Source organism: Hyperolius riggenbachi, chromosome 4, assembly GCF_040937935.1.
Source record: "Hyperolius riggenbachi isolate aHypRig1 chromosome 4, aHypRig1.pri, whole genome shotgun sequence".
NCBI lineage: Eukaryota > Metazoa > Chordata > Amphibia > Anura > Hyperoliidae > Hyperolius > Hyperolius riggenbachi.
This window is the reverse complement of record NC_090649.1, coordinates 306,701,930-306,728,200: the sequence shown is the minus strand read 5'-3', so window position 1 is coordinate 306,728,200 and position 26,271 is coordinate 306,701,930. Positions and strand designations below refer to the sequence as shown.

Sequence of the window (26,271 nt, the reverse complement as noted above, 5' to 3'; positions counted from 1 at the left end):
GATTTCTCCGTCCCTGGTGGTAAAAGGATGAAAAAAGGGACGGAGAAATGCGTACGGGTGAGGGTAAAGTGGTTAAGCAATACCAGTTGCCTGGCTATCCTGCTGATCCTCTGCCTCTAATACTTTTAGCCATAGACCCTGAACAAGCATGCAGCAGATCAGGTGTTTCTGACATTATTATCAGATCTGACAAGATTAGCCACATGCTTGTTTCTGCTGTTATTCAGACACTACTGCAGCCAAATAGACCAGCAGGGCTGCCAGGCAACTGGTATTGTTTAGAATGAAATAAATATGGCTTCCTTCATCTTCTTCTCACTTCAGTTGTCTTTTATGTTACTCATACATAGGTTGATTTTTTCATTTTTTTTTTCTTGCAGATTTGTTCACTTTGAATGTGCTGATGATCTGTACACTGCAGCCTTCCTGACTGATAAAATTACTAAAAGTCATCCTACCCCATTTGCAAATTGTCATTGATATTTACCCCATTGCTCCAGTAGGTTGAAAAAAAATCTCCCGACAGGTGATGTGCAGGAAAAAGAAAAGCAATTCTATTATGTTACATTATATAAAAAAAGGGTTTTGATAAATTAGACTTTGATGTTTAACCTATAGAACCAATGTATCGCAGGAGACTAGTCTTCCCTTAATTTCAGCTTCAAAAGCTGTGTGGGTCTTTTAAGTCTAAGGTTGCATTCACAGTGGGGCGTTGCCTTTTAATGCGACGTTAAAGTCACAATGGGTCTGCGTTGAGAGGTCACGCACTGCAAGCAGTGAGTTTCCACAGCGCAACATTTTTTCAACGCGACTTTGACGTCGCACTGTGAACGGCCCATAGGATTAGCATTGGAGCGTGGTAAGCTGTGTTATAAGACTTTATAACGCAGCTCCACCACTGTGAATGTGACCTTATTCACCTCATGGTAGATTTCCGTTCTACATTTGATGCAAACCCTAAAAAGAAACCGTTTGCATTGTGCACATCATCCTGTATGCAAAATACATATGGCGGCTAGTAGAATGAAAGAGGTTCTTGTAGCTAAATGGATATATGATTACCAGGTGCCTCTCTTTTATTGCATAATGTTAGCATATAAAACATTTAAGACTTTTTCTAATGTTGTATAACAGATCACTTTTATTTTCTATGTAGCTTTTTCCTCCAACTGATGTCTGCTGTCTTTGGTTTCTCCTCATATTGCTGTAAACTAGGAAACACAACCCAAACATATAATATTGCCTGATCATAAACTAATTTTATAGACCTTTATTTTTTTGTGTATTATCTGTGTTTCTGAAGCACTGGGGATAGGACTTTAGCACAGTGTAAATATTGAGTGAGATCTTGTAGAGCAGAGGGATGTCCTGTGTTTGAGTTTTGTTTGCATTGCGTTTTATTTTTCCAAATGTACAGGATCTTCTAAAAAAATTAGCATATTGTCATAAAGTTCATTATTTTCTGTAATGTACTGATAAACATTAGACTTTCATATATTTTAGATTCATTACACACAACTGAAGTAGTTCAAACCTTTTTATTGTTTTAATATTGATGATTTAAGCATACAGCTCATGAAAACCCAAAATTCCTATCTCAAAAAATTAGCATATTTCATCCGACCAATAAAAGAAAAGTGTTTTTAAAACAAAAAAAGTCAAGCTTCAAATAATTATGTTCAGTTATGCACTCAATACTTGGTCGGGAATCCTTTTGCAGAAATGACTGCTTTAATGCGGCGTGGCATGGAGGCAATCAGCCTGTGGCACTGATCAGGTGTTATGGAGGCCCAGGATGCTTCGATAGCGGTCTTAAGCTCATCCAGAGTGTTGGGTCTTGGGTCTCTCAACTTTCTCTTCACAATATCCCACAGATTCTCTATGGGGTTCGGGTCAGGAGAGTTGGCATGCCAATTGAGCACAGTAATTCCATGGTCAGTAAACCATTTAACTGGTTTTGGCACTGTGAGCAGGTGCCAGGTCGTGCTGAAAAATGAAATCTTCATCTCCATAAAGCTTTTCAGCAGATGGAAGCATGAACCCACTTTTGAACCAGAAACAGCGGCAGAGGCGCCTGACCTGGGCTACAGAGAAGCAGCACTGGACTGTTGCTCAGTGGTCCAAAGTACTTTTTTCGGATGAAAGCAACTTTTACATGTCATTCGGAAATCAAGGTGCCAGAGTCTGGAGGAAGACTGGGGAGAGGGAAATGCCAAAATGCCTGAAGTCCAGTATCAAGTACCCACAGTCAGTGATGGTCTGGGGTGCCATGTCAGCTGCTGGTGTTGGTCCACTGTGTTTTATCAAGGGCAGGGTCAATGCAGCTAGTTATCAGGAGATTTTGGAGCACTTCATGCTTCCATCTGTTGAAAAGCTTTATGGAGATGATTTCATTTTTCAGCACGACCTGGCACCTGCTCACAGTGCCAAAACCACTGGTAAATGGTTTACTGACCATGGTATTACTGTGCTCAATTGGCCTGCCAACTCTCCTGACCTGAACCCCATAGAGAATCTGTGGGATATTGTGAAGAGAAAGTTGAGAGACGCAAGACCCAACACTCTGGATGAGCTTAAGGCCGCTATCGAAGCATCCTGGGCCTCCATAACACCTGAGCAGTGCCACAGGATATTTAAACCTGGTACACACATCCAATTTTCATTGGGCAATCACTGGACAATGCTACCACCTCCATATAGTGTAAGGTCCAACAGATTTTGAAAACTATGAACAGATTAGAGTAGGTTATCTCTCATATTACATGAAAGTGGTAAAATTGGCCAATCATAATTGGATGTGCTTAAGGGAGTTATCAGGGTAAAATGAACAAAATAAGCGCTACTTACACGGGGCTTCCTCCAGCCCCAGGCTCCCAGCATGTCCCTCGCCGCAGCTCTACACGCAGCCGTTTGCCGCAGCTCCCTCCCGGTCCCCGGCGATGACGTTCTTCGCCTGCGCAGTCCGCTCTGGTCCACATGGTGGTGATTGACAGCGCTGCTCGCGCAGGCGCAGTACTGGCCGACCTGGAGGTTGGCCTGACATCATCGCCGGGACCGGGAGGGAGCTGCGGCGAACTGCTGCGTACAGAGCTGCGGCGAGGGACATGCTGGGAGCTTGGGGCTGGAGAAAGCCCTGGGTAAGTAGCGCTTATTTTGTTCATTTTACCCTGATAACTCCTTTAAAGCCTCATCTACACGGTACAATTTTCCGTCAGATCGGATCTATTAGATCATTTCTAACCGGATTGCATTAGATTTTGCAATAGATTTTGGGTACTTATCAAAGCAAAATCTATCGCAAAATTGATCTGAAACAATTTGGACATCTACACACGATGCAATTTCTTATATCTATCTAATAGATCAGTCTATCTGATGTAAAATTGTACAATGTAGATGAGGCTTTTAGACCTAAATATAACGTGTCTGTTCAGACATAAATGAAATGCAGATAGCCACATACACCTATTTTTTAAACTGATGATTTGAAGTGCCTGTCATCTGTTGTCTGTTGATGCTCCATGCTTCAGCACTGACGAAGTCTTTTAAGCTCTTGGTAGTGTTGTTAAGTTGTTGAATAGTGAAGAATGTAGAAGAATGTTTACCTTCTGCTAAAAAAAATCTATTATATCTCTATCTATCTTTAAAATTGGACGTGTGTGTGTGTGCGCCGCAATTACTCTTTGACCAATTTCAATGAAACCTGGTATACAGATCCCTTACTGCCTCGGAAGAAATGTTCTGGGGGTCTCACACTGCACTTCTGGGTGGTACCACAATCAGCCAATCAGATTTCATCCATTTACTTCAATGTAAAAACTGTAAAAGGCTGTCATTCTCACAGTAATGAAGCCAGAGGGCTTGATTCAATAAGTTGCGCTGCTTAAGCAGAGCAGCTTAATGTGAGGGAGTGCTCATTAAAAATAACAATAACATTTCTATAGCGCTTTTCTCCCATAGGACTCAAAGCGCTTAGGCTCTCTCAGATTCAGTAATTAGTAGGATGAAGTATTCACACAACAAAAGTTATATTTCTGCAAATGCCAAACTGAACAGGTGGGTTTTCAGTCTGGATTTAAACACGTCCAGGGATGGAGCTGTCCTGATCTGTTGAGGTAAGGAGTTCCAAAACGTAGGGGCAGCATGACAGAAGGCTCTGGGACCAAAAGTTTCCAAGTGGACTCTGGGTATGACTAGATTATTAGAACCTGTGGATCTGAGAATGCGGGGATTGCTACGCAGCTGCAACATATCTTTCATGTATCCAGGGCCTAAATTATTCAGGGATTTAAATGTCAGTAGGCCGATCTTGAATAGGACCCTCCATTCTATAGGTAGCCAGTGAAGGGAGTGCAGGACTGGCGTTATGTGGCAGTGACGGGGTTGGTTGGTTAGCAGTCTGGCAGCAGTATTCTGTATCAGCTGTAGTCGGTACAAGACCTTTTTTGGAAGGCCAGTGTAGAAAGCATTGCAGTAGTCCAGTCGGGATGTGATGAAGGCGTGGACTAAGGTTGGCAGATCTTCTGGGGGTATGAGGTGCTTGATTTTTGCAATGTTCTTCAGGTGAAAATAGGATGATTTCACCACAGCAGAGATTTGAGTTCTGAAGTTTAAATCCCAAGAAGGGGTGGTTGGTTCCCGAGAGACTGCATCGCATCTTTGCGGATCAATCTAATCTCTGTTTCAGGGGATGCCCAGATGTAGGTTCACTATACCACACTTGGTGGGTTTGCCCAGAGGTTGCCTCCATTTAGCGAAAGATTATTCAGAAGCTTAAAAATATTTTACTAATCCATCTAGATCAAGACCCTGCCACATGCCTGCTAGGTCTACAACCTGAGCATGCTACGTTTGCGCAGCACAAACTTATTCAGTTCGCTATGAACGCAACCAAAACATATATAGCTTTGCAGTGGCGTCAACCTAAATTACTTCACTAGAGTACTACACCGAATACATATTACAATGCTAAATGAAAAAATTAAGGCAAACCTGCTTGACAGAACCGACCACTTTGAACGAATCTGGCTCCCCTGGATACAGAATGTGTCCTCCCCAGGTGTAAGAAGCCAACTGGGAGCCTTCTAGGCAACATTTTGGGTTTATCGGGCCTAAACACTTTTCTACATCAGATTTATACCCATTCTTCCTCTTCCCTTCCCATAAATAACCAAGGACACTGTGGCTCAGGTGACCAACAATTCCAACTCTGGTTTATTTTTTGTTTTTTTTGTTCTGTTCCTCGTTTTGGTTTAGTTGTTATACTATAACTATTAGTCACAGGCTATCCACACTCAGGTCTACATCCAGCTATGACCTCAGGATAGCCTTTAGGTAGCTCTAGAGACTGTCTTTTGCTTCAGTATAGCTTACCAATTGCACACTGTAACCTGTCAAAATGCATATGCCTATAACGCTTTTCTGTATTCAATCTGTGAGGCCAATATGTGCTTATTGTTTACATCTTTTAATAACTGCATGTAAATTCCTTTTTCTATGGCTACCTAATAAAAAAGTTTTTGAAACTAAAAAGAAGGGGTGGGCGCTATGCACGGCTTCCATAGCAGCGCACGTTGGTATGTAAGGAGCGTGCCTTCCTTAGTTACGCGCATTGCTTACATAGCAATGTCAGTAACTTTAAATGCCAGTGATCCTGTGACGTATCATGACCGCCATACTTCACTAGTGGCGAGTACTAGTATAGTACCTATGTTAATTAACATAGTAGCGGACGCTAGTGCACAGGACCACCCGCATTTAAAGTAATGCACGTTGCTTTCAAAAGCAACACACGCAACTAAGGAAGGCACACTCTTTACATAGCAACGCGCACTGCTATGCAGAGCTGTGGAGTCGGAGCAATTTTGGGTACCAGGAGTTTGAGTCGGAGTCGTGATTTCATACACTAAGGAGTCGGATGATTTTGTATCAAATCCACAGCCCTGGTAAGCATTAGGATAAGGAGTCGGAGTCTGAGCCATTTTGGGGTACCCGGAGTCGGAGTTGGTGGTTTCATAAACTGAGGAGTCAGAGTTGGAGTCAGAAGAGTTTTGCACCGACTCCACAGCCCTGCTGCTATTTTATTTATTTATTTATTGTATTTATAAAGCGCCAACATATTACGCAGCGCTGCACAATAGATAAAGGGGTTAACATACAAGGTAGGACATACAGGAAACTCACAACAAAACAAGGTCATGCAAATGATTTGATAACAATACAATGTCATAGGTCAAAATAGAGATTGTTCTAGTCCACAAAAGGGGTGATTGTCAGTAAGATTGCATAATCAAGCTGGAAACTAAGGGAGAGGGCCCTGCTAGAGGCTTACAATCTAAAAGGTGGGGGTGGAGACAATAGGTGCATCTGTTGAGAGGGTGTCTAACAGAACATATTATGGTGCTGGTGTAGGGGGGTATGCGAGCATGAAACGGTGAGTCTTGAGAGCTTGTGTGAAGGTATTAAAGGTGGGGGCGAGTCTGGTGGCTGGAGGGAGCGAGTTCCAGAGAGCAGCTTATTGCGGGGGGACCTGGCATTCCAGAGGCCACAGGAAACAGGGAGCGAATGCCTAGGGTTAGGATGGATAGGAATAAGGTTATGCCGAGGGGGTGTGTGGGTAGAGTGTGGGGGGAGGGAAGGGAGTTGCATGGGGGTTGAGGGCTAAAAGGGAGTCTAAGGACAGAAGGGGAGAGGGTTTGGGGAAACAGAAGGGGGACAAGGTGTAGAAGGAGGTGGAGGTACAGCATGGGGTGATGGGGGAGAGCGAGATGGGGAGGGAGATAGCTGGGAAATGGTGGAGGGGTCAGGGAGTGAATAGGAGGGAAGGGGTACATTTTGTACTGAAGGGATAAGGTAGGATGGGGTGTGGAGAGTGGAAGCATAAACAGGGGGACAGCAGTTAGACCAAGATGAGATAAATGTCACCAATGATGTGGCTGAAGAGGGTTCAGCAAAGTTGCATCAATAATCAATCTGGTAAGGAGCAGCCCACAGGAGATCAGCAGTGAAGTTGGCAGAACATCAATGATGGCAAAAAAAATCCAGCTGTGTGTGATTGGTAGATGGGGTGTCTGGTTGGTAATGACGTAACCTGTCTGGAGGTCGGCGATGGATCAGTTGGTGGGGAGTTCAGCAGTGGAGCAGCCAGCGAAGATCAGCAGTGGTGTGGTTGGTGAGGCACGGTGAAACCATCAGATAAGCGGGTGTACAGTGCTTAAATTTAGCTGGCTGTATGTTCAATATGGTATTGATGGTACTTCTATGCAGGGTGTAGAAAATCAGCAGATGAACAACAGCCCAGAGTTTTGTGCTAGTTCACTTCTGTTCCCCTCTGGCTCAATTCTGGTATAATTCTGTTTGTCTAAAGTACCCTTAAAATTAATACCCTTAAATGTATACACTGCTGACCAAGGTCATGCTGACCATATGATCTGCTAATATATCCCTGACTAGATTGATGCTAACAAGCAGACTGATTACAGCTGTGAATATACTAGACACTAGACTCTAGCCACACAGGGGCAGGGCCAGTCTAAAGATATGCAAATTATGACTAATGAAATAAAATAGGCAAATTGTAGCACAGGAAGAAGCCCCAATTATTAACACTTATAATTAAGCAGATTGAAGCAGAATTTAGAATTTAAGCATACAGCCAGGAAAATGAAACCGTTGCATACCATAAAAGCAGATTGATGCAGAATTTAGATGTAAGCCATGCATAGGGACAGCCCCTTCTTTTTAACAAGCGCTCCCTCACATTAAGCTGCCCTGCTTTAGCAGCGCAGCTTAAAGAGGAACTCTATTGTAAAAATGAAGCACTTTTTTTATTACATTATTTTCACTGATTATGTATACATGATTTTGTCAGTGTTTGTCCATTGTAAAATATTTTAAAGCCTGATTTATATTCTGACATTTATCACATGGTGACATGTTTACTGCTGGCAAGTGATGTAGCTGCTGCTTGCTGTTTTGGCAATTGGAAACCGCTGTAAACAGCTATTTCCCACAATGCAACAGGGTTCACAGACAGGAAACTGCCAAGAGTACGTATTCAGAATTTCTTTGTGGGAGGGGTTTCGCCACAATATCAGCCATACAGTGCCCCCTAATGGTCTGTTTTTGAAAAGGAATAGATTTCTCATGTAAAAGGGGGTATCGGCTACTGATTGGGATAAAGTTCATTTCTTGGTCGGAGTTTCTCTTTAATGAATCAAGCCCAAAGTCCCCAAACTTGGCACAGTTGGTCACTTGGTGACCGGTGTTAAAAATGATGCGAAAGTGGGCAGAGCATAAAACAGGCAGTCAAATTTCAGCCGTTCATTTTAAATGGAAAAATGTCAACTGCAGCCAGTCTTACACTGTTAATCTCAGGGTCCCGAACCATGGCACAGTTGGTCACAGGGTGACTGGGATTAATATTCAGGAAAGTAGGTGGAGTCTACAACAGCCAACCAAAATTCACCTATTGATTTTCAAGGGGAATATTTAAACTGTTGCCATTCCTACAAGCTTTAAATATCCAATCATATTTCTTTGTTTGATAAACTACTTCCATTCTCACATTTTTTTTTTATGTTTGGAATACCAAAGCTTACAAAATTGTCATTGAGTGACAAAAAGTGGACAGGGCCCCAAAAAATGTCCACAGGCAAAATGGTAATGGCAGGGTTCTCAAACTTCTGAAAGTTGGTCACTGGGTGACGGGTATTAATATTCAGGAAAGTGGGCAGAGCCTACAACAGCCAATTAAAATTCACCTTTTGATTTTCAAGGGGAATGTTTCAATCGCTGCCATACTTACACTGCTAGTGGCAGAGGCCTCAAACCTGGTACAGTTGGTCATTGGGTGACTGAGATTCCAATTCAGAAAAGGGGGTGGAGCCACAAAAAGTCAAACAGTTTTGTTTCATTTCAGTGGGAAAATTTACATTATTTATACCAAGGACCCCAAAGCTCATAGACTTGGTCATTGAGTGACTGTATCAAAGTTAGAAAAAATGGGCGGACCCAACAACTACTGAATACATACCCGGGCAACGCTGGGCATCCGCTAGTATATGTATAAAATCTGTTTCACACTTAGCATCTCAATGGCATAGAGGCCTTATAAGGGGCTTAAACATCTATAAGACAAGATGTTCCTTGCTCTTTACTTAAAGGGAACCAGAGACAAAGCACCCTCATGTATTTTACCATATATATCAGTGGGAACATTAGAGAAAACACCTACCCTGCTCTCTGTTTCATTCCTCACTGTTCATCTTTCTTCTTATCAACCCTGATAAAATCCCCAACTGAGCATTCAGTCTGGCTTTGTTCAGGAATCTTTATAGCTGAGTTTGTCTCCTGTGATGTCTTTTCAAGCCCAAGCCTGCCCCCTTCTGGCTCTGCTCAGTAATCATTATAGCAAAGCCAGACTGAATGCTCAGTCAGGGATTCTATCAGGGCTAATAAGAAGCACGCTGAACAGTGAAGAATGAAACAGAAAGCAGGGTAGATGTTTTATCTAATGTTCCCACTGATATATATGGTAAAATACATGAAGGTGCTTCGTCTCTGGTTCACTTTAAGCAAAGGAAATGGCAGAAACTAAACTTTAAAGTGAAAGGTTAAGTACCAAGGCATCTCATTTATTCATACCAGTTAGGTTTTATCAGTCTGTATGCCATTATCAGGTCTAAATAGTTTTTGCTCTAGCATTGCTTGCATGCATGTCAATATTGGAAATTGACTTAATTATGTTTTATTAAGAGGTGCTGCTATTGATGAACACAGTGGTAAATGAAATGTATAAATATACATTTGTGTATTCAGTTTGCTTTTAGCTAGCCTGACTTCATATTCTTCCTTTTTCTACAGAATGGGTCCAATATCTTGTTGCCTGCCCCTTCTTTATTGTCCCCTCATTCTAAGCTCCGACTCACTGCAGGATCCAACACACAGTTACAGCCAGTAGGAACCAGTTTATCAGGTGAGTAATTTGCTTCTAATTGTTTAGTCTACAATGCATGCCTACTATTGCATTAAATATGTATGAGGCCTAAAGAAAACTGAGAGGAAAGGTGTTCTCCTAATTTTAGCTTTAATTCCTCAATGCAGAATAAAGTAGAAAGCTGTGGTGAATTATGGAGGCTGCCAATTATTTAGTTATAAATGTTGGCTGCTTCTATGGTGGTTGTGCGATCATCTATCTGTTATGCCTAATACACATGATGAGATTTTCTGGCAGATTTCTTGCCAGATTGATGATTTACAGCATGTCCTATCTGATTTCCGATCGATTTTCCATCCACTTCCATGGAAAATCGATCGACAATCAGATCGGACATGCTTGAAATAATCTATCTGCCAAGAAATCTGCTAGAAAATCTCACTGTGTATTAGGCATGATACAAATTCTTTGACCTTGAACATGTAAGCAGATAAAGCTATCTGACTCTAATCTGAGTTCATTGTTGCATGCTCGCTTCAGTTGTATGATTAGAAAAAACAAACAAAATAATTCCAAATATCAATACGACAGAGAACTAGGATTTTTGAAAAGGAATTAGGCTGGCAGTGCAGAGATTTTAACAGTTGCGTGTTAATTATGGTAGGGTCATGGTTATCTGAAACTCAACTAACCAGCAGTGTCAAACAACCAGCACAAATTGCTGGCTGTACTCACAGTGGTGAAGGTATTAATAATAAAAATAATAATTCCTCCTCCTCATCTGTCTAATCACAAATTGTAATTTGATCTCTCCTGTGTCACCTGACTGCCAAGGCAAATAATGTCTGCTTCCATGAAAGCAGGAAGTAGACGCACTGCAGATGTATTGCAGGATTTTGTATCAGCTGTAACAAAGAAATATTTTTCTTTAAAGGTATCTTAAATTGCGTATCTTATAGAGCAGAGAAAAGGTTCTGAGTTTAGTTTAAAAGCTTTCAATAATGGCAGCATGCCCCCCTGCACTCCCCCACCGCAATATGTAAAAAAAGGAAAAAAAGCTGAGCAGCACTAATGATCACATAACTCCAAACGGCCCCCCTTCCCCTGTTTGCCACGATGTGTACAGTAGCCCACGTGAACCCCCTCCCCCGCTATGTGTAAAGTGCTGTAATCTGCGTGACATTCTCTCCCTGGCAGACTGGAGTGTGTGGCCAACCTTTGAATTGTCCTCAGTGTCCCCTGAGTGTCATCATATGCAGCGCGGCTTTGAGTAACTCTCAGTGATCCGCGCTGTGTTGGGATGTCTCTTCCTGCCTGTTGCAGGCTCGTTGCTATGACGGCGCACGTGGTGCACGTGATAAGCATTGCTCCTGCAATCTCCTGCGCTGTATGGAATAGCAGGGCTTCGGGAAGATGGCGCCCGAAACCCTGTACTGGAGACACAAATAGTCTAGACTACAGGGCTTCGGACGCCTTCTTCCCGTAGCCCTGCTCTGCCTGCCGGAAGACTATGCAGGCTGGAGCGAGGCTGCGGGCTATGAACTGGCACGCCGTCTATTAGACGCCGCGGCCAGTTAAGTGCAATCGGACGGTGGCCAGGGCATGAGCAGCGATGGCATGCCTGCAGATGAGGCTACGCGTGCCATCGGTTCGCCATCGCTGTACTAAAGGGTGCTTGGGAATTATAAGAGACCATCTGGCAGAGGATTTAAAGTGAATGGGAACCGCATTTAAAAAAAAAAATGAAGCAAATACTTAAAGAAAACCTGAACTGAAAATTAAAAGTCAAAATAAGCATACACAAGTCATACTTACCTTCTATGTAGTCTACTCCTCAGTGTCTTTCTCCTGTCCCGAGTCCTGTTTGTTCACTGTGATCAAGGGAATTTTCCGTCCTCCATTTTGAAAATGGCCATTACCCATAACAGCTTTCTGGTCAGCACACAGTTAAACTGTAACACCGCCTGGACATTACCTGGACATTACCTGGTACATCAGTTTTCCTCTCAGCTATAACTGACAGCAACTTATATTTTACTGACAGCAACTGATATATTTCAGATCTGACAAAATATTGTCAGAACTGGAAGGGATTATTGTCAGAAGAAAATGGTGAGCTTCTGAGAGGAACTGATGACAAGGTAACTATGTAATGTTCATTTGAAGTTACCTTATGTGTTTATTTTAAACATTTTTACTCAGTACAGGTTCTCTTTAAGGAGAGGGAAGACTCTGGGTCGTATAGACCCCCGCCCCCCCCCCCCCCCCATTTTCAATCCCACGCTGAAAGGGTATTTGGAAGTCTTCGGGAGCCGTGTCCTGAAGACGTGCGGCTCCATACTGCACAGGCCTGAGCATGCAAGAGAGCGTGCTTGCGCAGGCGCAGTACAGGGCCGCCCCTTCTTCAGGAGCACTTGGGCTCCCTGAAGACTTCTGAAGCATCCTTCGGCCGGATAAAGCAGTATTTGACTAATTTAATCAAATACTGCTACCGGAGGGCGAGCCAGCACTGGATCGAGAGGACCAGGAGAGGAGGCGGAAGGCTCTGTAGGACCCAGAGCCTTCCCTCTCCTTGGGTAAGTATCTGTCTTTTGTTTTTTTTTTAATGCAGTTCCCATTCACTTTAAAGGGAACCCGAAGTGAGAAACCTATTGAGGCTGACATATTTTATTTCCTTTTAACCATTTAATGGCAAGCATACGTATTAAAACGTCATGCTTTAGCCTATTAACGGCAACATGACGTTTTAATACGTCGCGCATTCCCGCCGCCGCTCCGCACGTGTCTGCGCCGCCATTACCGTCGAGTTTCCGTGCTATGTGATTGGGGATGAGGACCGAGCAGTCCTCTACCCAATCGCAGTGCCTGGAGTGAATGGACGTAACCGCGAACGGCGGCTACGTCCATTCACAAACACAGGAAATTGTTACAGGTGTAAAAAAAAAAAGTGATCACTTCCTATTACGGAGAGTGTTCACTAGCGCCATCTTGTAGCCAAAAAGTATATTACACATACATGCACATACATAATATGAACATACACAGTATTAATAAATTAATACATTACACTTCCACCCCCCCCCCCCCCCCAAAAAAAAACCCTTGTAAAAAAAATCAGCTTCAAATAAATAAATAAATAGTTGCCTTAGGGACTCAGCTTTTTTCAGTCTATATTTTATGTGGGATAATTTATTTTACTTTATTACATAGGGGCTTGTAATTATGGCCAGAACAACACAAAAAAACAGAAAAAAACCCTATATTTCAAAATAGTATATTGTCGCCATACATTGTGATAGGGACATAATTTAAATGGTTTAATAATCAGGACAACTGGGCAAATAAAATGAGTTGGGTTTTATCCACTGGAGAATGTTTAATTTTAAAACTATAATGGCTGAAATCTGAGAAATAATGATTTTTTTTCCATTATTTTTGTATTTTTTCCCATTAAAACGCATTTAGAATAAAAAATTTCTTAGCAAAATGTACTACCCACAGAAAGCTTAATTGGTGGCGAAAAAAACGAGGTATAGATAATTTTCTTGTGAGATATTGTAATAAAGTTATTAGGGAATAAAAGGGAGGAGCACTGACAGGTGAAAATTGCTCTGGTCCGTTAGGGTAAAAACCCTTGGGGGTGAACTGGTTAAACAATGCACATTGTCTTGCTTTTCTGCTGGTCCACTACCTCTAATACTTTTAGCTATTGATTAGATGTTTCAGACAAGATTAGCTGCATGCTAGTTTTAGGTGTGTGATTTGTTAGAATGTAAGTATACTTGAATTCTAGGCCTCAGGTACTAAAGTCTAGTAAAGACTTGAGATGCTGGGTGTCTTTAACCACTTCACTACTGAGGGGTTTTACCCCTTGAGCACCAGAGCAATTTTCACCTTTCAGCGCTCCTTCCATTCAATTATCTATAACTTTATCATTACTTATCACAATTAAATGAACTAGATCTTATTTATTCCGCCACCAATTAGGCTTTCTTTAGGTGGGACATTATGCCAAGAATTATTTTATTCTAAATATGTTTTAATGGGAAAATAGGAAAAATGTGGGAAAAAATTCATTATTTTTCAGTTTTCGGCCATTATAGTTTTTAAATAATGCATGCTACTGTAATTAAAACCCATGAAATGTATTTGCCCATTTGTCCCGCTTATAAAACCGTTTAAATTATGTCCCTATCACAATGTTTGGCGCCAATATTTTATTTGGAAATAAAGGTGCATTTTTTTCAGTTTTGCGTCCATCCCTAATTACAAGCCCATAGTTTATAAAGTAACAGTGTTGTACCCTCCTGACATAAATATTTAAAAAGTTCAGTCCCTAAGGTAACTATTTATGTATTTTTTTTAATTGTACATTTTTTTAATTTTTTTTTTAATTACAAAAAAAAAAAATGGGGAGTGTGGGAGGTAATGAGTTAATTTTTTATGTATAATTAATCTATTTGTATGGGAAAAATGCTTTAGGTTGTAGTTTTACTATTTGGCCACAAGATGGCAACAGTAACTATTTGTTTAATGCGACCTCCAAGCGTCCTTCCGGACGCTTGGAGGAAGTACTAGGAGGCTGGGAACAGGTTTTTTTTTTTCACAATGATCGCGCTGCTTAGCGGAGAAGCAGCGGATCATTGCGGGGCTTAGATCAACGAACGGGAATGGATTTTCCCGTTCATTGATCTCCGGGCGAGCGGCCGGCGGCGTGTTTACACGCGGGAATGCGTGCTAGACCGTGCGGAAGCGGGCGGGATTTCTCCGTCCCTGGGGGTGAAAGGATGGAAAAAGGGACGGAGAAATTTGTACGGGAGGTAGTAAAGTGGTTAAGCATAGTTTCTCGGAGAGAAATTATGAAGTCATTTACAAGAAGCATGTTCCTCTAGAAGGACACATAATGGGTTATTTAGGGCTAAATGTCCCGACATTCAGAATACGAAAAGGTAAACAGAGCCGATATTTGGAAAATATTGCATTCCGTGCATCTAGGGCATAAAGCACTGGCGCACTAGATGAGGGTGTGGGTCACATGCCCATGCCTGCCAATTGTAGGCTTGGGGCAATGGCTCGGGTGATGTCAGAATTTAACTCTTTGATGTTCATATAAAAGTAAGAGACGGGATGGCAGAGGGATCATCTTCTTCTGCATGCTATCCTGCTCTCTACGCTTCCTGTTTAGAATACTAGCTTCATGTCTGTATGCTGTAAACATATGTGATGTACATAGGACATAGGAAAGACTGTTTATACTCTGAAGAAATCAACATGTAACAAAAGATGCCTGATGGAATACTTGTATAACTCTGATTGCTGAATAAACCCCTTAAAGATGAAGTTGGCTGTCTCCGCTCTATCTCCTGTGTGCTGTCGCTGTGAGTTGCAGCTGTAATGAGTTGCTGGTGCCGGAGTAAAAGGTGTGTTGTGCTGTTGCCAATAGCAACCAACGTATAGGTTCTTACATGATTCAGACACTACTGACCAGAAAGATCAGCAGGATTGCCAGGCAACTAGTATTGTTTAAAAGGAAATTTATATGGCAGCCTTTATATGTCTCGCCCTCAGGTTCCTTTTAACCAAAAAGGAACCTTTGTAACATGACAACGAGCCTACATTCCAAAATCTTTTACGAATGGCTGAAAATAAAAACTAAAGGTTTTCCATATAAGTTATATCAAAAAACTGTGATTGGTTAGAGGTGTATATTTTGAATGAACATAAAATACTCAAGAAAGATGAATGAATAAATTACTGGGGATTACAGCTTGTAGTTTATTCCTTAGAACGCATAAGACAGAGATCAGTTTGGAACTAGTGTGGTTGAGGTGACCCAGCAAGAAATTCCATAGGGAACAGTTCTCCAATCACAGCAACATCTACAACTTGAAACATTCTAATTGGCCAAATAGTGTGAGCATGTTATTACTACAACCTATCCTTCAAGAGCATGCTGTCCACCCAATCATGTAAGCGGAATTTCTCTATGGGCTTTCTCACTTGGTCATCTCAACCATATTCGCTCCATCAGATTAATGTAAACACTCTCATTTTAGGGCAGATTATTCATGACACCCTCATTTATTTAAATATTAAGAAAAAAGCTTGTCTGAAGTAAAAAAAATATGTTTTATGAAGTTGAACATTAAAAGTTTTTATTCTTCTACAAGTATTTCAGTGATTCATATCTGTGTCTCACTTAAGAGTTTTTGTCTCATTATAAGTGCAGAAATTGAAGTTGGCAATAAAGTGATATTTTGCAAGTTAAGTCATGCAAGATGATAAAGAATGAGGTCGCTGCAGTATGTTGCTTGTTGCTCTAAAATGTTCTCTTTTCAAGTTTTTATTCTTCTTTCATTTTACTTGTCACTTCAGTACAAGAAAGCTGAATGGTTTATTTACTCATCTGCACACCTTTTCATTGTCAGCTGAGCTTAAAAATGTAAACATCAAGTGAGGCTAGGATACCTTTCAGGATCCTTCAAAATATTAACTAGGCAACTTGAAAATCAGGATTTCCCAAGACTTCTCAAAAGAATATTTTACCATGTGAACCAGTGTGAAATATATATATATATATATATATATATATATATATATATATATATATATATATATATATATATATATATATATATATATATATATATATATATATATATATATTATTTTTTTTTTTTATTGCGACAAAAAAAATCAATGGTTACATATTACAGCTCAATATGCATACATTTCTTTTATGTTACAACATGGGATTTTTTTGTACTACAGAAGTAAATCAGGATTTAAAAAAAATAAATAAACAGCTAGTGCTTTACCAATCTTCTGTATTATCAGGGCTGTGGAGTCGGTACAAAAATCCACCGACTCAGACTCCTCAGGTTAGGATTCCACCGACTCAGACTCCTCTAATTTGCATATTACAATCTTGTTGATTGAAAGTATGTAACATAAAATGCATCTCCTAACTGCCAACGCTTAGGAATTGTAAAAGACAACTGAAGGGAGAGGGATATGGAGGATGCCATATTTATTCCATTTTAAATCATACCAGTTACCTGGATATCCGGCAGATCTTCTGCCTCTAATACTTTTAGTCATAGACTAAAACTTGGTAAGAGTACTTGTAGAAGGTATAGACAGGAACCAAGAACATCTATCAGGCCCTAGGCAATGTAACTGTGGGTACATGTAAGAATGATGTGCAGGTACTCTGTAGGAGAATGAGGCGATTCTTCCTCTATTACACGTTCTTAATGTACAATCTGAACCAGGTTTATGGGTGATAGACAACACCTCTGTGTTCAATGTGCACAACATTCTCAGTGGATTCCCTGCAGCTCTGTGGGGAGGCATATGTAGAGTATAGTACTACTGTGTAACAAAGTAAACCTGAGAAAGATGAAATTAATTTATCTCATTGACCATCTCTATTAGTAACACAGCTGCACATCAGGCTTTATTCTTACAGCATAGATGTTATTTAGTATACACTGTGTATATATGTGTATATATGTGTGTATATATGTATAATTCCTATGTACACATCATATATACTGTACAGTCACAATCAGATGTGTATATCTGACTTTAAAGTATGGGGACTGCTTTATTGAAGCAGCACAAGTAACTATTTTTTGATTGGTTTATTTCATTTTTGTAGATGAAGCAGAGCTATTATTGTATACATAAATTATTTATGATAACTATTATCTGAGAAATAGAACATTTTCTCATATATTCTATTTTAATTACAGTTTAAATTCAGTCGGAGTCGGTGAATTTTTTCTGACTCCGACTTCAGGTACCCAAAAATTGCTCCGACTCCACAGCCCTATGTATTATTCCATCTTTTAGTTTAGGGTAGCACTCCTTCTTGACTTAATCTCAACATCTCAGCTTTTCCCAATCAAGATACCCTTTGCCACTCTCCATCATTTTTCACCTCTGGAAAGCAGTGTAAAAGATGGGGGGGGGGGGCAAGCAAAGGGGAAAAAAAAAATTCGGGATAGGAAAAAAAAAAAAAAAAATAATGCGTAACCCCTGTCCAGGGGAGTTTCTAGCCTTTTTATCACTCTAGGCAAGAAGGCCTGTGCCGTCCACTTATGAAAAAAAAAAAAACACCGCACGGTAAGCCTGAACGATTTTAGGATAATATTGAATTATGATTTTTCTGTCAGAAATTGCGATTTTGATTCACAATTTTCTTCAAATTTTCTGTACACATACTACATGTTTACCCATGGTAGCCAGGTATAGGTGCCCCATGTATAGGTAGCCAGGTATGGTTGCCCCCATTATAGGTGCCCCATGTATAGGTAGCCAGGTATAGGTGCCCCATGTATAGGTAGCCAGGTATAGGTGCCCCATGTATAGGTAGCCAGGTATAGGTGCCCCATGTATAGGTAGCCAGGTATAGGTGCCCCATGTATAGGTAGCCAGGTATAGGTGCCCCATGTATAGGTAGCCAGGTATAGTTGCCCCATGTATAGGTAGCCAGGTATAGGTGCCTCATGTATAGGTAGCCAGGTATAGTTGCCCCCAGTATAGGTAGCCAGGTATACCATATTTTTCAGACCATAAGACACTTTTGACCATAAGACTCACCTAGATTTAGAGTACAAAAAACAGGAAAAAAATATACTAAACCTGGTGTGTCTATGGTTCAGGGGCATTTTATGGACCTTCCCCACCTATTGCTATAATGACCCTCTTGTATCCCCCCTTTTGTGTTCTCCTCTGTCACCTGCATCCTCTCCTGTGTCCCCCTGCGTCGTCCTCTGTCCCTTTGCATCCTCCTCTGTCCCCCACTTTCCCTATGTCCTTCTCTGTCCCCTGTTTACCTATGCCCTTATTTGTCCCTGTTTACCTATGTCCTCCTCTGTGCCGGCATTCTGTTATGCCCGCAACGAGATACGGATGTATCTCATGTGGGCTTGAACTTGAGCCGCACGCTGCTCTGTTTGTTGATTGGACCTCTCGGGGTGGAGCATGCTCGTCATTGGGGCCAATCACAGCATTCCCCGCTACTCAGGGAGTGCTGTGATTGGCTCCAATGACCAGCCTAGTCCCACTGGTGAGAAGTTCAGGTTAGATCAGCAAACAGAGCAGCGGGTTGCTCAAATTCAAGCTCGCATGAGAGGGCGGCGGCAGCATTTTGTTTCATGATGTACTCCCGTATCTCGTTGCAGGCATAGCGGAAAGCGGGGGGACAGTGGAGGACATAGGGAAAGCCGGGGGGACAGATGAGGACTGTTCCCAGGCTATTCCTCCCTCCTCGGCATGGTTCCAGGCAGCTCCCTCCTCCACGCTTAAAATAAAAACCTTCGTTTTGACGATTACATAATCGTCTTGCCCCAAACCACGATTTCAATTATAAAACAATATATTGTTCAGCCCTACCACACACTAGAGAATATAAACCATGTGCTGGATAGGCTGGATGCATAATACAGAGATACAAATAACTCCCTGATCCTGTTGCATTTCGTGGCACACCCCCTTCCTGCACTACTCCAGCTTAGTGTGTAAATGCAGAATATACTGCAGCAGAATCTGTGCTCTCACCTCTCTGCTGGTCCTGTCCATTGCTGTACTCCCACCTGTCTGCTCACCACTCGCCCTAGTACCCAGCATCATCTTCTGCATGTAGCGTAATTACACGCTACGTGTAGAGCCAGCATGAGAGGAAGCAGAAAACAGAAAGTATTGTCGCACAGGCACAGCACTGAACTACAGAGGGGAGGTTAGAGCACAGCTTCTACTGTGCTATATTCTGCCTTTACACACTGAACTGGGGGAACGCAGGAGGGTAACAGGAACAGATACTGGTACGAGGGGACAAAGGGAGGCACAAAGGGGTACAGAAGGAGGCACAGTGGGACAGAGGGACGGACAGATAGCCGGATAATCCACAAGTCAACTTAGGCAGGCACCTAGAGCCTGGAGAGAGTCTAGGGGCCCAATTTATGCTAACCCCCAACAAATCTTGCCAAAAAAGCTTGTGGCCATCAAGCGTGGGCCCGAAGTTGTTGCTTGCCTAGGGCACCATTTCACTTTAATCCATCTCTGGACGCACAGGGGGGCAGAGGTGGCACAGGGGGACTGAAGGTGGCACAAGGAGACAGAAGGAGGCACAAAGGGAGACAAGAGAAGGGACAGAGGGACACACAAGGGGCAGAGGGAGCACAGGAAAACTGAAGGTGACACAAGGAGACAGAAGGAGCCCCCTGTGCTGTTATCTGTGTCACATCTACTTCTCCAGTTGTTTACTACATTTTGAATACTTCCAAAATCATAGGAAAAGCTGAGCAACCATAGTACAAGGCTGCCCACTTCTTATATGTTTATAGTGACTGTGGGTAACTTGGAGATCAGCCCAGACAGTCAATACTTCTGTTTTGATGGGACCTTTTTCTAGCATCAATTTTCCATCCATCTGATACAGTGGTTTGCAAAAGTATTCAGCCCCCTTGAAGTTTTACACATTTTGTCATATTACTGCCACAAACCTGAATCAATTTTATTGGAATTCCACGTGAAAGACCAACACAAAGTGGTGTACACGTGCGAAGTGGAACGAAAATCATACATTATTCCAAACATTAAAAAAAAACAAAAAACTGCAAAGTGGGGTGTGCGTAATTATTCTGCCCCCTGAGTCAATACTTTGTAGAACCACCTTTTGCTGCAATTACAGCTGCCAGTATTTTAGGGTATGTCTCTACCAGCTTTGCACATCTAGAGACTGAAATCCTTGCCCATTCTTCTTTGCAAAACCGATCCAGCTCAGTCAGATTAGATAAACAGTGTTAGTGAACAGCAGTTTTCAAATCTTGCCACAGATTCTCGATTAGATTTAGATATGGACTTGACTGGGCTATTCTAACACATGGATATATTTTGTTTTAAACCATTCCATTGTTGCCCTGGCTTTATGTTTAGAGTTGTTGTCCTGCTGGAAGGTGAACCTCTGCCCCATTCTCATGTCTTTTGCAGACTCCAAGAGGTTTTCTTCCAAGATTGCCCTGTATTTGGCTCCATCCATCTCCCCATCAACTGTGACCAGCTTCCTTGTCCCTGCTGAAGAGACACACCCCCAGAGCATGATGCTGCCACCACCATATTTGACAGTGGGGATGTTGTGTTCAGAGTGATGTGCAGTGTTAGTTTTCCGCCACACATAGCGTTTTGCATTTCGGCCAAAAAGTTCCATTTTGGTCTCATCTGACCAGAGCACCTTCTTCCACATGTTTGCTGTGTCCCCCACATGGCTTGTGGCAAACTGCCAACTTTGTGCAGTGCACGACTAATGCTACATACACACTTGAGATAAGTCTTTGGAAAAGGCAAGATCACAGACCAATTATACCCCATTCCATGTAGTATGAGAACCATACTCTACACAGTCTAATCTATGGAGCTGCACTCCCCATCAGATAAAATCTTTGCAAGATGCTGCACACAAAGATGCCCGTACACATTCAAAAGATCATTATCTGCAAAAGATCTGTTCCTGCAAAAGATCAATTCCTGCAAAATGCATTCATAGTCTATAATATCTGCAGATCCTCATACACACCTTTTTTAACAGACTTCATCTGCATATCTGGCAATCATCTGCAGATCTGAAAATCCATCCTGGTGGATCTGATCTGCAGATGATTGTCTGTTAAACAAGGTGTGTATGAGGATCTGCAGATATCATAGACTATGAATGCATTTTGCAGGAACGGATCTTTTGCAGATAATGATCTTTTGAATGTGTACGGGCATCTTTGTGTGCAGCATCTTGCAAAGATTTTATCTGATGGGGAGTGCAGCTCCATAGAATAGACTGTGTAGAGTATGGCTCTCATACATGGAAGGGGGTAAAATTGGTCTGTGATCTTGCCTTTTCCAAAGAGTTTTATCTCAAGTATGTATGTAGCATAATAGTTGTCCTATGGACAGATTCCCCCACCTGAGGTGTAGATTTCTGCAGCTCATCCAGTCACCATGGGCCTCTTGACTGCATTTCTGATCAGCACTCTCCTTGTTCGGCCTGTGAGTTTAGGTGGACGGCCTTGTCTTGGTAGGATTACAGTTGTGCCATACTCCTTCCATTTCTGAATGATCGCTTGAACAGTGCTCCGTGGGATGTTCAAGGCTTTGGATATCTATTTTAAATTTCTCAATAACTTTATCCCTGACCTGTCTGGTGTGATCTTTGAACTTCATGGTGTTGTTGCTCCCAATATTCTCTTAGACAACCTCTGAGGACGTCACAGAGCAGCTGTATTTGTACTGACATTAGATTACACACAGGTGCACTCTATTTAGTCATTGGCACTCATCAGGCAATGTCTATGGGCAACTGGCTGCACTCAGACCAAAGGGGGCTGAATAATTACGCACACCCCACTTTGCAGTTATTTATTTGTAAAAATTGTTTGGAATCATGTAAGATTTTCGTTCCACTTCTTATGTGTACACCACTTCGTATTGGTCTTTCACGTGGAATTCCAATAAAATAGATTCATGGTTTTGGCAGTAATATGACAAAATGTGGAAAACTTCAAAGGGGACGAATACTTTTGCAAACCACTGTATGTTTTACCTCTTTGAGTAATACGTCTGCAAAGGGTTCTCAGTTTTCTCAACCTTCAGAAAAGCCATTAGCAGCCTTAACAGGGTGTTGAGTTAATGACTTTTGATATTTGCTTATTAATCCAGGAAGAATGTTCAGCAGGAGTACTTCATGCATATGAATGGTCTTTCTTGCCCTGACAGCCCTGCATCCCCTCCACAAATGTACAAGCATATCCCTCTTTTTTTCCAGTACCACCAAAGGTAAAGAGGGATAAATCTTCTGTTGCAATGAAAAGTTTTGTCCCATTTGCAAACAACATTGTACACCATCTCTCAACTTTTTGAAGCTATAGAACTTTTGTTATTTAGACAATACAGAACTAAAATTGTTGAGATGCTCGCTAGACACTCCTTTCTAGCTCTCTTGAACATCCCTCAAGAAAATTGGGTAGACTGTCTAGAATACTGGAGTTGCTGCAAAATAGCAGCATTGACCCTCCAAATACTTTGCTTTTGAGTTATTACGTGTTCACAATCATTTTAAACCAGGGAGTGATCAGATAAAAGTTTAGAGCCTATAGAAGCTACATGTTTGTTTCATAGTAATACAAAAGTGGTAAAAAAAAATATGATCCAGTCTACTATAGAAATTATAGAGTGTAGAGGGTAGGTTAGTGTTAAGGTGGCCACTGACTAATGATCTTTTTCATCCAATTTTACCAAATCATGTTATTTTACCAAAATATATAGTATAAGGGTAAATTGAGTGAAGATATTGAATGGATAATTTAGACAGTTTCCTTATTACGTAGACATGGTAAGATCGGATAATTAGTGGCCACTATTAAGTGTAGATAGAGGGGAGGTTTCTGTGAGGATGGGATAAGGCGATAGAATTTCGGTAATATAACCTATATTCTACTATCTGCATCATTTTGCACGCAGTTTAACATGAAGCACTTTTAAATGCAGTCTGCTGAGACTGAGATTGGTTTATGAATTGCTGCAGCAAATATTTTATACGTTTTACAAAAAGTGTGTTTTTTGTATAACCTTTTTCTATGCTTAGAAATACAACTTTAAAATCATGTTCTGTTTAATGTACAGTATATATGTGCCTGAATATCTTTCTCTTTCTCTCTCTTTGAGGAAAATTATTTAACCCCCCCCCCCCCCCCCCCCCAAAAAAAAATGTTTTTTAAACTGCTGAAGTGACATTTTACTGCGATACACTGAGGGCACAGAGTCTCTGCATCCTGTCCCTGTGTGCGTGTCCCTGCATTTGCGCTACTGCTCATGTGCCGCAGGTACAGTCTAGGAGCAGGATAGGCCAGGGGGCTGGCCGGGTGAGCGGGTGTGCGAATGCACGGCCGGCAGGTGGGCGTGCATACGGTGGGTGCGGTCGCGCGCATGTGGCGGCGATGACAGACCTAGAGCCCGTTTTTAAATGGGCGAAGGTCACTAGTTACGGTATAAATCTGCAATATGACTGTGTATGCAAATATCCATGTAGCAGATCATTAAACACAGTATTCATGCTGGAAATTCCTAATGAAGTCTATAAAAAAGATCTCGACACTGAACTTCAGCAAGAATAGGCATGTGCTTATATAAAATTGGCAACTTTGCGGGGTAATTACACCTCAAATGATACTGTCAGGGGAATTTCCAGTCCTGATTATATGAACTTCTTTATCTTTGAGCTTGTGCCCACTCTGTTACTACATGCGAGATTACACGATTTCAATGCTTGTTCCTCAGGCATTGCCTATCAGTTTTTCAGTGCATTGAATTCTATAATGATAAGCAGGGAGATGAGCTGTGGACTGAAATATTTTTAATAGATTAGTGTAACTTTATACTTCAAACACTGCTAATATTATGCACAGTGTTTATCAAAGCCTGTCCTCAGCTCCCATTAACACTGCTGTTTTTCAGGTAACCTTACACATGCAAAAGTAGGGCAATTCATTTCTCATTTCTTTGTGGACATTCATCGAGCAAGCCCCATTGGCAGGACCACCTGAGGACAGAATTGGGACACACTAGCCTGGAGCAGAGGTTTTCCTTTGGGGTCCTTTAAGTACTGATACAGTAGATGCCCATGTACTGTATGTTGCTAGTTTATCAGTGCTACATGTACAGGTAGTCCCCAGTTAACGAAAGAGATAGGGACTGTAGTATGCATTAACGTGATAGCATCGGAACACTGCCATCTCTGTCCCCTGTACCTCCTCTGTGCCCCCCTTTGCCTACAGTGTCCTTCTCTAATTCACCTGTTCCACTATGCCTTCAGTGTGCCCCTCTGTGCCACCTATGCCTCCACTGTGTCCCTCAAAGTTAAAGGGGCACTCCAACTCAGGCTTTGTGTGCTCATTTTCGTATGATTGCGCGGATGGCGCATTTCCGCCGGTGAATCCATCACAGGTACCTTTAGCAATCATGCAATAAGAAACCTTTATTCACTGATTTTATTTGACAAGCTGATGCCCCTTTCCGTCTTCTCCCTGACCATCACATGTGGGCAATGATGGGCAGGGCCGGCGCTTCGATAGAGGCAAAGGAGGCAATTGCCCCAGAGCCTGTGGGGGCCCCCAAGGTGCCCCCCCTCCCCTACAGCTATGGTGACCCATGAGAGTGGGAATGCTCTGTGATTACTCTGAATAGGAAAATCAGGAGGTAAATAATGGGGACCCCAAAAATGCTTTTTAGGGGACATATGATGGACTCCTAATGATATTGTGTGATGGGGGGATTGGGTCAGGCCCGCCAGTCGGCTTAGGGTCCCTGGGGTGATTTGGTTGGAAGGGAGGTGTTGGGGGGGGGGGGGGGCAAGCTACTTTTGCCCCAGGCTCCCATTGTAGCTAGAACTGGCCCCGATGATGGGATAGGGGTCGGAGTTTGCATAGAACATAGACTTCTGTTACATCAAGCCAAGCAGCATATGAGCTTGGCATAGGAAGTTTGCATTGCAAATCCATAGTCAGCCAAATAATGAAAAATATAGTAATGAAAAAATGGTTTATATAGTGCACAAAACTTTTATGAATTGCAAAGCATCATGTATTTAATACAACATGCATCAAAAACTGAAGTCAGAACCAAAGAAATACTGAGCCTGGCCTTTATTTCTCTCCCTGGGTTAGTGGTATAATATATAAAATAATCATTTGTGCACATTTTTGTAATTAAAAAAAAAATTACAAGATGTATTGTAGTTATTAGAAATAAAACATTCGCAGTTGCATGACTTGGATAATCGCATATATCATAAATGCAGATTATTGCCTTCACGATGTGTTAGAAAAAAGAAAGCATGTTTTTGTAGAAATGCAACAGAACATGGAAAATTAATTCCTTAGCATGTGAAAATAGATGTGAATGGCAGCCTTATGCAGTCCAAGAGAAATATATTCAAACCATCCTCATCATGTACATTAGATTTATCATAACAAACCACAAGATGGCGTTAATTCAAAACTTCTTGACAGCTGTGAATTAAACGTCTGTAAGTGGTTTGCCCAAATATCTATCTTTTCTGTTTTAGGCCTAGTGAACAAAAATGCAATACATCATTCTGTGTTTCAGTGTTTTTACTGCAGCTGTACTGCATTTAGACCATGGACTTGTTTTTCCTAAAAGCAGCTGATTTCAAAATGCTACATTTGGAAAAAGTCTTAGTACACTTTTTTGGTTGTGTAAAAATTCTTTGAATACAGCTGTATAGAAAATGATCACTCTTTTTATGGCATTACATGTGTTTT

General features: G+C 41.7%; 1 protein-coding gene across 5 annotated transcripts in view; it reads left to right on the top strand.

Moving 5' to 3' along the window:
• AHI1 (Abelson helper integration site 1) overlaps positions 1–26,271 on the top strand; it is a 359,799-nt gene that overhangs the window by 149,425 nt on the left and 184,103 nt on the right. For all 5 annotated transcript variants that reach the window (XM_068231620.1, XM_068231621.1, XM_068231622.1 and 2 more), the window contains one exon: positions 9,865–9,976. In XM_068231620.1, coding sequence (XP_068087721.1) covers positions 9,865–9,976 — 112 coding nt within the window. The remainder of the gene's footprint in view (positions 1–9,864; positions 9,977–26,271) is intronic.